We start from the raw sequence: 13,086 nt of genomic DNA, 5'->3' as shown, positions 1-13,086 counted from the left end.
ATTTTATTATTGTCATCTAGCTCTATATCGTCTTCATTTTCCTTCTCTTTTTTTTAGTTTGCATCTAAACAAACTGATACCACCTCTTCATTTCTTGAAGTTTCGGCCACTATTTTTGCCTTTTTTTGGCTTGTATTCTCGATTCGGCTTGTCGGCGATAAAGCTCTCTCTCTCGCACATTGTTTTCTTTTTATCTGACTCATTCATCCACGATTTTATTGATGTTTCTAACTTTTCGCACTTCGCATTCCAAGTATCGGATAAGGGATGATAAAAACTCTCCTGTAGCACCATTCCTTGACAGGAGCTTCATTATTTTCTTGTTAGTTCTCTAGGTAACACATATATCTTATTCTTAAGATGGTCAAAAATAAAGGAAGGTACCGTCTACGGGGATTATAATGGCTGGTATATTTTGGAAACATATCAATATGTCGTTTTATCTTATTAATTACATCCTGTGATAGTTTATTAGGACATTGAGCTCTTCCTCTTTTATCAAGAGCGGTGATTTCTACATCAGATACACCATTGAAAATTCTCGAATAACTTCCATTGCTGATATCTAAGGTTTGTAAGAAAAACATTTTGCAAACCCTTATATATACCGTTATAAATTGATTTATACATTTTATGTTGTATCAAATACTCTAATGAATAATGTTTTAGGTATATGGTTCAGGGGAACAAACAAGGTCCTTTCAGTACGTTTCAGATTTAGTAGAAGGATTGGTAGCTTTAATGAACTCAAATTATTCTCAACCAGTCAATTTAGGCAATCCAGTAGAACACACCATTAATGGTAAGTCCATTTTTCTTGTTATTTTTTTTTTGTTATACTCGATTCAAATGCCTTATATTGTATCAAATAAATAAAATAAATAAAAATTACAATACAATAAATACACTGCAACATAATTCAATATAATAATACAATATAAATTAAAACGTAATATTCATAAGTATTTAAAACTGCCAATATACATAACTTACTTTACGAAGATAAAAATAAAAAACCAACAACTCGGATTATGTAGTAAATTTTCATTTTATTTTAAAATTTATGTTTTTTTGCGTATATTACATATATTTAATAAGATTAACGTGAGGTTTTTAAATATTTCAAAAATAAAAAAGGAAATTCATAATTGGGATTCGAACTCACAACCACCAGCGTATGAACCAAACACGTAAAGGATTTGCCAATTAGACATGACACTAACGGATTTCAAAATTGACAGTTCTCGGTAAAACAGTGATTATTTTGAAATACAAAAGCCTAAAATAATTATAAACGTTTAATTTTAAATAATACAAAACATCACATAAATAATAATATTAATACATATTATATTATATATAATATTATATATAATAATATATAATATAATATAATATATAATATTAAGTACAAAAGGAACATTTTTATTCTCGAGAGAGGAAGAGAGAGAAAATGTATCTTCTGTCTCTCTCTTACTCATTATCTTACATATGTAATGGTTTCACAGATTCACTCTCATGCAAATTTCCAACGCCGACCGTGCGTATAGAAGTATAACTTCAAAAAAATTAATGACAGGTGCACAAACTTCTTCTTTTGAGGCAAGACTTTTGGTAGGCAGCGTTTTGAAATGTTAAGTCCAGTTTCATCTGCATTGTAAATTTGTTGCGGCGAATAATTGTTTACAATATCTTTAAATTCCAATACAAATATGTTTGCGGCAACGACGTCTGAAGACAATTTTTCTCCTTTAATTGTAAGTTGACGCACACCATGCCTTTTTTTAACGACAAACACCCTCACAGACAAACTGCAGGTTTTTGTTAACAAATGTCTATGAAGAATTGTTCGTATATTCTGGCCTAACACCATCAGAAACGAAGATCTGCTACACCTGACCGAACAAAAGAGGGTACAAAATGAAATTAAGTCCAGAAAGTGGGGTTGGATCGGTCACACACTCCGAAAAAATAGTTCCAGTATCGCAAAGACTGCCCTAGAGTGGAATCCCCAAGGGAAAAGAAAAAGAGGTAGCCCAGTACAAACTTGGAGAAGATCCATCATGGACGAGATAAGAGGCCAAGGAAAGTCTTGGAATGAGGTGAAGGCCTCATTCCAAGTGAAGAGTTCAAGAACCTTATATAATATATATACTATGTATTTACCTTAATCAACAAACCAGTGCATGTAGATCGTTATGGTACACTAAAAGTAAGTAAAAAGATTAAAATGAACCTATAAAATCAAATGTTTTTTATAGAAACAGATGTCTTTATAGGCCGTGTATTCACTGTTACCAAATTTCAATGTTGTGGCCATTACGGGGGCTGTGGACGATTTGTATATTATGCAACCAATAATACACTACAACTACCACTAATCTGTTCTCTGCAAATTTTATACAGTATATAATGAACTATCAAACATAATTCTTGATTTTTAATATTTTCAGAATTTGCTACAATCATAAAAAACCTCGTAGGCGGTAACAGCAAAATCACTCACGTGAGCGAAGTGGAGGACGATCCGCAGCGAAGACGGCCGGATATTTCGCGCGCGAAGAACATCCTCAACTGGGAACCAAAAGTCGATTTGAACGTCGGCCTTCAAAAGACTGTCGAATACTTCAGACAAGAACTGAAACGATTCAAATATACTCCTAGGAATAAATTCCTTTCAAATTTCAAACATCCTTAACTGTTTCATGTCAAAGTTTTTTGGTACTGTGTCGTAGGCGGAAACGCAGTCAATGATTGTAAGAATAAGAATTGTTTTTAAACGGTGATTTAGACCAGATTATATTGGGTCAGATTTTAAAGGTATTTTTAAGAAAATGCCGTTAATTCTCGTAAAAACGAACTTTTAGTGTGGTATATAAACATACACATGTATTTTTGATAAACTATGTACCGCAAAACTTGGATAATCTCAAATCATCTACTACATTTAATAGGAATTTTAATTGAAAATACGTTTTTTTGGCGTTTCAGTTTCTACTTCATACATCGTTCTCAAAATACTTTGTACATACTATAATTGGAGAATGATTTCCAAAGTGGAAATTGAAACGTCAAAATAAGTGTATTTCCAATTAAAATTGTAATTAATTCCCATTAAATACGAATTAGTGTCAAAATCATAAATCATCTCAAATCTTTATAATGATCTAAATTTCATAAATTTGGACAAACCCAAGTTGAAAGCCATGAAACAAAAAAGACATTTACTTTTGTCATTATTATTCATCTCATTTCGTGTTAACTTTTGCGTCTTTGAAAAAACTTTCATTATTACTGTTGTATATTTTAGAAGACATTACTTTAATGTCACTCATAGATACCGATAATAAATACAGTAGATTTAAATCAAGTGGTGAAGAATTCTAAGAAATGGTTTATAGTTTTATAGTTGGTACCGTTTTAAGTTACCGATACATCATCAGTCAAATCATTCCAAAAGTCAATAACAAATCCAGTTCATATGCAACCAGCCCAGCAAACTTTTATATGACGTGGCTGACGATTATATTGCATTATTTATTTCTGTCATAAAATAGAAGTAGTACAATTAAAAAGGAACAATTTTCGTTTTGGTAAAATTAAATGACCCTCATAGTTTAGGAGATACAATCATTTAAACAATTAAATTAAATTTTTGTTTTATAAACCACCGCCGTTATATACCATTAAACAACAAGAAATGACAGTAATGAACGACCGTTTCATATGCTTAAGACGGCTAATTGGAACCAGCGTTGCCATAGTTATACAAAATATGGTCTTTTATAAAAAATAAAAATTGATATAGTTTTAATTATATAACATTGTACTCTTACCTATTTTTAACAAACAATTACTGCTTAGTTGCAGGTTAGGTTTGGTTACGTTAGGTTAGATTAGGTTTATCGACATTTTTTACATATTTAATAAAAATTTCAAGAAATAAATATTTTGGGATTCCCAGAGTGTTGAGCAGTAATAATAACAAAAAAAACTTGAAAGGCCAACAAAAATATGTAAATATCTGAAACGATAACAAACGTAATTAAAGAATAATAAATATTAGTAATACAATAATGCGGCAGCGGTAAAGAATGCATGTATTCTCTATTTTTTATCAAGAAATCTTCTTTTAAAAGTAAAATTCGGTAAGATAACCCACATAACTGCGTTAACACACTGTCTTGTCCTTCATTACATTTTTTATCAAAAGCACACAGGCCACTTCATAATATCTTTCTTCGATGCTAAACAAACAAAAAATGGTTTGAAAATCCTTTGCCCAATCAATATCTCAAACACAGATACAAAATTTATCCTTATTTTCATATGAAATTGTCTTTTATCTATATGGCAAAGCCGCCATAGAAAAATTTCGTTAAGGATAGAATGATAGTCATAATTGTACAAAATTTTCCATATTTGGAAGAGATCCGAAGAGATTCCATATTTGATATTTGCAATGTTGCCAGATTTGGCGTTTCTCTTATATTAAGGCCAAATTAAATAACGGACTAGAGATATATAGAGGAAATTAGTTGAGAAATATTGTTGACATTGAAAACTGTCGACTTACTTGGTCTTTTTTATATATAAGTCTATGATCCAATGTTCAAGTCACCGGTAATTCCCCGAGAATTCTAGATTCTACTCCTTAGGTTAGAAATCATTCTGAGAATCACACAACATTTAATAACTTAAAATATTATATTTTACGTGATATTTTATTATTGTAAATGTAAAGCAATGTAACTGACTTAAAATCCACCTGAGAAGCTCACAATATTGTTTATTATTTGAAAAATTTTACATTTTCCCTTATATTTGATTAAAAATGTAAAACAATGTTAATAAACCTAATCTAATGTTATCAAACATAACCTAACCTAACCCTGGTAACAAAGCAGTAATTTTCTGTTAACAATATGTAAGAATAAAATGTTACATAATTAAAAATCTATTTTTTTGTATAACTGTGGCAACACTGGTTAGAAGTACTTCTTGAGCATGTGAAACGATTGTTATTATTGTGACATTTCTTATTGTTCCATGGTCTATATAATGACGGTGGATTTTAAAAACGAGACATATTTTAAATGTAAATTAAATAAAAAAGAACTTGGAACACCCAATAAAAATCATTGTACGATAATCTGTAAGAGAAGAATAATTTATTAATATAAATTTTAATACAGTAGATTGAATTTCCCGATAAACTTTGTTTTAGTCATCGAGTTAGAATCTATGGAGAAGCTATGAGCATATTAACGTGTGTATTAAAAACGGCGTAGGTAGGCGTGGCTAACAATGATACCAATATGGCGGTGAGATTTAATCATAATCTAAAAAAGTGCAATACATTTTAATTAAACTATGATTTATTTATTTCGCGGTAAACACTAAAAACACGATATATTATACATAAAGATAAATTAATAGTCAAATACTATTAATTTATTCTCTGAAGTACGGGCCATTACTTTGTTTACATATTTGTATATTAACCTGTAGAACGTTATTCCTGAAGATTTTTTATTAACATTGCTTCCGCTACTGCAACTACGTTAAGAACAAGAAACCATTATTATGCACTATCACAATATATTATTACAATTTCTATAAAAGTATAAAACTAAAAATATTCGAAAAACAACAAACGTAAACAAACATATACGATCTGTCAAAAGTGTCAAAACCATCTTAACAATATGGCCGAAGTGTGGTCGTATTTAGTCACGTGATGCCCTCTCCATAGATTCTAACTCGATGGTTTTAGTGTATACCATTTTAGCTTTGTATTTCATTTTAGGATATAAATATGGAGGTTGGGTGAGATTTAAAAAACAATTATAAATTATATTTATTCTTGAAATCAGGGACTGCGTTTTTTATAAAGAATGAAAGTATTGTGTGGCAGGTCGAGAGCCTGGTAAGATTCATCAATGCAAACTTAGTTTTGGAAAAATGGTTTTTTTCAAAGCGGCTCTTTTTTAGAGAATATATCTTGAATTCAGGTATTCTGATGCTAAAAAAGTATGTTATTACCAATAGGGATATTGACTATTTTTGGTAAAGTCAACATCCCTATCATATCGTTTTATTTAAACAAGTATTTTAGCAGTTTTGTTCCAAACATGAAGTATTCAATTGTATTATTGTTTATAGTATAAAATTTTTCTATAATTTTTATTACACGTCGTTGATTAGTTCTTCAATTTTATTTTCACAATGGCACAGTGTTGCCGTATTTTTCGAATATTTTAGGAGATATGGAAATAGGTAAAAAATTGAGACACACTAATATTATTTTACATTTCATATTGAAGTATCATTTGGATCGAAGTAAAACTTTTAAACAATTTCGATCGTTTATTTGATCGATTTCGGTTTTGCGTAAGCTGTTTACATAAATTTGAAAACTCTGACACTGACAGATTTCGGATTATTCCCGATTTTAAGTAAAGACAGTTATATGATTACAAGGTTTTGTTATTTACGACGTGTAACAATAATTGTAGCAAAAAACTTGTTTTTTAAATATCAACTTGTTAGAGATTATATTTCTTTGTTAATTTAAAAATGAAGTACAAAATTTTATATTAGTGTAATACAAAGGCACCGATAATTCTTTACTTAAGTAATGGACTAATTATTTATTTTTATTAAGTCAACTGATAATAATTTTGTTTGGATTTTCGTATGTAAAGCCTGTTTAATTTTAATTGGATTTTTTTTCATGTCTTCCGAAAAGTACTTTTGTTCCATATCTTTAAAGTACTGTGACGTTTCGGGTGTGACATTATCATTATTTATGTTTGGGAATAAGAAATATTCACAAGGAGCTACATCTGGTAAATGAGCTAAGTGGACAAATCAATAATTTTTATCCTAGTTAATGTCCAATTTACAAGCTCTTTTCAGTCACTTCGTGCACACTTCGTGAGAAAGTAAAATTAAAAGTCATGACTGTAACAACATATTGAGCGACCACACACTTCATGTAGTAGTAAACGCAGTGCCATGCTTGTTTATTAATAGAATAATAATTAAGAATAAAGTTAAATAAAATCGGATTGAATAGAATGGAATCGAGTCGGATTGGATCGATCGAACAGAATCGATTCGAATATCGAATCAATTCGAATCGAATGGAATAGAGTCAAGCCGGATCGAATTAACTTAAATTAAAAACCATCGCTCCGTGCTTGGATGATAGGAAAGCTAATTCCCCCTCCTCGGTCACTCCCGGACTACCACATCTCGTTTTTGATTATACAGACCTATAGATTTTCAGTCGGATTTGCTCACTCTCTTCCTACTCGCGCAGTATGAACTGAAGAATTATCCTGACAGTAACATCACCTTGTCCAAGATGTTTGTGTAATGCCCAGTTGTTAAGTAAACAACTGAAACTGCCAGACCACAAAAAAGACGAAACGACAACTTATTAGAGGCACATTGAAAAACAGACACGGTAAAAAGACGAAAGTGAAATAAAACTAACCCACTTAATACTAAGAAATGTGCTAACAAATGTACTAGTATGCACGCCAAAAGTGAAGAAGACGAAGAACTTGATATTTTTGCTTGAGAGATTGACATAAATCATAAGTTGTACGTCATAGTTGGTTTATGATTAACTAGATTAATGTTGAACCACCTCGTTTATGTATATTCTGAAACAATAATCTCAAATCAAGTAAATAAATAGGAATATCCAAAAGTGTTATATGAAAGTTGGCTTGGCTGATCCGTCGATCTATTCAAATTATTTTAATACTTGTTTAAGTTCATATTCCATCAGTTTAGTCTCGAATTAATGGTGCTTTGAGAAATCAAGAGTAATGTATTTATTTTTATTTTCAATGTTTATATAAATATATATATATATATATATATATATATATATATATATATATATATATATATTTTATATGTATATATATATTTTATATGTATATATATATATATATATATATATATATATATATATATATATATATAATATTTACAGTAATGTACTTATCTAACAATGGTCTGCCCAGAATATAATTGAGAACATATGGAAAATGCAAAAATTATCTAAATGGGCTAAAAGTGTAAATGAATTGAGTGGATCTATAAAAACAATCACAAATTATAAATATAATAGGAATTGCGTCCCAGCACAGGATAAATAGCTGAGATTAAGCATTAAAATACGAATTGATAAATCCATATGACAAAAACTTACTTAAAAGCAGTATTAGCAACCATACTATAATTATAGTAGGCATACCATAATTATACTGCTTTTTCTAATGTACTATAATGTCTTTACAATAATCCTTTAATCTACTATAATTTTCATAAACCATATATTTCGACTGAAACAGTTAAATTTTTCGTAATTAATTTCAAAATGTTTTTCATTTTGGCGACGAAATTATGACTGTTGATACAATAGGGTGCATTGCAATATAGCGATCCTAGCGTACAACAAATCAATTACTCAAATTGATGCATATAAACATGTGCTAACTACTGAACACTCCCAATAAAATTAAAATATATGTAGATAACCTCTATTGTGAACTATATACTTGATATTCTATGTTGATATTACTTATATATATATATATATATATATATATATATATATATATATATATATATATATAATATAAGGTTCTTGAACTCATAAGAAGTGGATCATAGAGCTTCAGTGAAAACGCGCCATCGGGTTCTGTTTTGCGCTAAGGCCTTCACCTCATTCTAAGACCTGCCTTGACCTCTTATCTCGTCCATGATGGATCTTCTCCAAGTTTGTAGCGATGTGGTCTATTTGATTTTTCTCTTATATGACCTGGTGCAGTCCGTGTAACCTTGTGGATATTTTTATGTGGGAAGATTGGATATTGGTGGATATTGGTTCCACCAATAGCTATGATTGGAACAAAAATTTGTAAAACGCTCTCCGTTTTTATTCATTACTTCCAGGCCATGTTTGCCCATTACGGTTTTTAAGTTAATATTGTCTTCTCCAACTTTAGCGTTTATGTCGCCCACCACTATTAGTATATCGCGTTGGTTTATTTGTTGGGTTGTTTGTTCTACTTATTTGTAGAAAATGTCTTTATTTTCGGAGGGAGATGTGTTCGTGGGAGCATAGCACTGAATCACTGTTATCTTGCGGTATCTGGTATAAAATCTGGCAGTCATAATTCTATCATGGGTTTCTATGAAATGAGGCTTTTTTTTGACTTGTTTGCTGAGTAGAAGACCCACTCCGCTCTCGTAACTCTCATTTTCTTTACCACTGTATAATAGGAGTTCGCCTAGGAGAACACCATACCCAAACCTCCTGTTTGGGTATGGTGTTCACCATTGCCCAACCAGCTTACTTCCGATAGACCAACAAAGCTTAATGTATACCTATTTAATACTTTTACTGCTTGAGCTAGTTTAGAAATCTCATACAGAGTTTTAACATTCCAGCAACCAATTCGTGTTCGTGTTTTCGGTGATGCCAAGGTCGTCAACAATTGATCCGTCCGGTTTGTTTCTACCAAAGTTTCAGTAATAAAATGAAATTTAAGATGGATAGGTTATTGGCCTAACGCGCCCGAGTCTGGTGCCGGGGCTACCGACTGTAGCTTCCAGACAAGCCTCAGGGGGTAGTGGTCCTGGAGGTGGTCCTTGATATTACTTATGTACGGGTAAAAATTTTTCTTATCTACATTTTTTTCAAATTTACTATAATAATACGACCCTGACACAATAATCCCACTCTCCAAAGTTGCTAACACTGCTTAAATTTTTCTAAATTTATCACTACTGTAAAATCTTATTCCTTCTCTATGAATTTAAGGTCAAAATTCGTTTAACATGCATCGAATTAACTGCTGCCTGTTAATTTGTGAACAACGCTTAATGCAAATGTGGTTATCTATAGAAAAAAGCTGTTATCTTGGCAACTTCGCAATTACAAAACTTCGTAGGCCTGCTAACAGGTGGCGTTAGTGTTAAATATAATTGGATGATTTCATATAATATAAACAAACTGTTGCAATTTTCGTATTAGTATAATAATGTAATTTTTTTAATATAAATCATTTTTGGCTGAAATGAACTTTAAGATGGTAAGAAAGTTAACCAAGTAGTCTTGCCAACAGATAGCGCCATTTAAATATCGATAATTAATTCGATTATATTTTAATATAATATAAAAAACTGTAAATGGTTTTGTAATATTGTATATAACAATTAACAATAACAACTTTTTAAATTATATTAACCAATTTACCAAGTTTGGTTGAAGGCGGTTGTATAATTTCCGAGATTTGATGATTTTCTAGACAGACAGGTGCCATTTTTAAATTATATTATAGGATAAGAAAGTAAAAAAGAAAATAGTGCCATTAAAATTGTGGATTTACTAAATTCTTTGTTTAGAGACATTATAATTTGTTTTTCTTTTTATATTTTATTTTTTAAATTAATTTTGTTATTATTGGTATCTTTTCACCTTATACACATGGAATATTAACTTTTTTTCTTCTCTATAATAAGCCATAATCCTATATTGTAAAATTTTATTTACTTTGCTTTGTTCACTTGTTTTATACTTAATTTTCTATCGATTGTTGTTTCTGTCATTCTCTGCCCTGCATTTTATCTCTTACTTTTTTATATTCAAGATAAAAGATTTATTCTTTTTGTGGTAGAATCGCATCATTAATATTATAATTATGTTATATTGATATAATTTTTACTGGCAATAAGAATATGCATATTTTTACAATTAAATTTCATCTTATGACTTGCTTCTTTGTAGGTATTATCAATTGTTTCAGCTAGGGTTGTTTCGTTTTAATTAACTATTTTAAACATGTTTTAAATACTTAAATTAATTAAACCAGCTTTTTTTTCTTTATTAATATATTAAATTAACATGCGAAAAATTCTCTATTACATTATATACACTGTTTAAGATACATATTATTTATTTATTAATAATAGGAACACAACAAAAATTGGAAAATTTAAAACATTTTGCATAGAATAGTTAATACATTTCTTAAACTGTCATAGTAATCTTGTATCTAAGTCATCAATCTGATATCTGATCACTCACATCATCAGTGATGGAATTAAGCTCTTTAAAAATTGAAACCAACTAAGCAGTTTTGATTATGTAGTTTGAAATGGATTAAGTGGAGCAGTTCCACTGCTGTTGTATTCATATTTTTCATAGAACGGTACCATGCCAATGGTATTACATTCTCAAATAGATGTTTAGAAAACATATATCGTTTAAAGGATACACACTTTGCCTTATAATTAATAATAATTGGCAATGCTTCTAAAAGTTTATACATATTCCATGTCAGTTTCTATTTGCCCTTGACTAAGTTTGTTTCCACTAAAGCGATGATCATTAAAAAATTAAATTTAAAAAAAAATCGCTTAAAACAAAAAAACAATGTTTTTCAGCCCTGGTTTCAGCTAATACCAATGTTTCATCTGCATATCTGAGATATCCATATACACAAATATATATTTAAATAAATATTAAATAGTAGTGCTAAAAGAATACAACACTAAAAACATGCTTTTTAGGGAAAATTCTGGATACAAGTCCTATCAAAGATGAATATTGCTTCTTAGTTGCCATACAAATTATCATTAAGCGAATATCTTTGCAATTCAAGCCCATCTTAAAGATTTCAGTATATTTTAATGTCTCAATGCCTTTTTGGATTCAATGAAGTATGAACATAATAATGTCACAGTTAGTGTTCCGTGTCCTCTGGATCATAACCAGAATACTAAATAATGTCTTTCATGTACCAAGACTGTGTGTAATAGCAAACTTTGTTTCAGAAATATCCTACTTACTATCTTTTATTGTTTGCTTTATTTCCTTTTTCGTACAGCTTTCTTTCCATTTTTTTTTCTTATTTACTAGCTTCCCAGTTTCTTTTTTGACTGTTGAAGTGTGAATTTTAAATTTGATGATTTCATTGGGGTTTTATCTTATTTTTAGTCTTCTTTATAGTATCATATTTATTTTTATTTCTTTTCTGAACAATTTTGCTATAAAATTAATTAAATTAATTCAAACAGTATTTTTGAAAAAATTTCAGTACATTACAACACATGTCACTTAATTTTGTTTCATCACTTGTTAACATACAACTGAAAAAGCCACAGCATAGTGAAATATGTCAAACAAAACTATTGTTTGAAACAATTTGTATTACATAACAATAGATTCTTATCAAGTAATACAATCCTCAGTTCATTATTAAATGTAAAAATTTGTATTATATCTAAATTGTTCTATCAATAGTTATTTTCACAAAAATGTAACTGTGAAGACATCTTCCTCTCGACCTACTAAATAATTAAATCTGGGTGATAGTTTTATAAGAATTTTAGTTTAAGTTGATGTGTGATGTTTTTATGGCTGTTCTGTATTATATATTGTTAATAAATGTGTAATTTTTGCTAAATGTGTTACATTTTCTAACTATCCTGTTCTGTTTTCTACAATAGTAGGGAGATCCTCCAACTCAGCAACAGAAGAGGATGTCATATCATAACAGACAAAAGATGTTTATATGTGTTTCATATATTATGAAAAAGCATTTGACTAAGTTAAACAAACCAAACTCACTGACATACTAGACAAGAGTTAGACCACCGAGATATCAATTTTATTAAAAGTCTGTATTGGAAACAGACAACCTCAGTAAAAATAGGCGAAAACCCGTCCAGTAGTGTCCCCATAACAAGATGACTGCGTTAGAGGGGGTGTTCTATCACTTCTCTTCAACCTTTAGTCTGAAAAAGTTTTATAAAGCGCACTGGAAACATGCAAGAAGACATTAAAGATAACAGAAGGCTGTCTGTGGAAAGACTTCAACCATTCCTAGATGCAGAAGAAGAAGAAGGCGAATCCTTTAATCTTAAACTCAACATTAGTAAAACAAAAGCAATGGTGGTACTCAAACATCCAAATCTACCAGTTAATATTTAAATTTATAACATTCTCATAGAAGATGCCAATAACTTTGAATATCTTAGCTTGTGCCAGCTAAA

General features: G+C 29.9%; 1 protein-coding gene across 2 annotated transcripts in view; it reads left to right on the top strand.

Moving 5' to 3' along the window:
- LOC140447309 (UDP-glucuronic acid decarboxylase 1-like) overlaps positions 1–12,497 on the top strand; it is a 31,186-nt gene extending 18,689 nt beyond the window's left edge. For both annotated transcript variants that reach the window (XM_072539902.1, XM_072539900.1), the window contains exons 6-7: positions 670–802; positions 2,454–12,497. In XM_072539902.1, the coding sequence (XP_072396003.1) occupies positions 670–802; positions 2,454–2,698 (378 nt within the window). In that variant the 3' untranslated portion in view covers positions 2,699–12,497. The remainder of the gene's footprint in view (positions 1–669; positions 803–2,453) is intronic.
- The last annotated feature ends 589 nt before the right edge of the window (positions 12,498–13,086 follow it).

Source organism: Diabrotica undecimpunctata, chromosome 8, assembly GCF_040954645.1.
Source record: "Diabrotica undecimpunctata isolate CICGRU chromosome 8, icDiaUnde3, whole genome shotgun sequence".
NCBI classification, from domain to species: domain Eukaryota; kingdom Metazoa; phylum Arthropoda; class Insecta; order Coleoptera; family Chrysomelidae; genus Diabrotica; species Diabrotica undecimpunctata.
The sequence above is the reverse complement of the archived record's forward strand: the minus strand, read 5'-3'. Positions and strand labels throughout refer to the sequence as shown.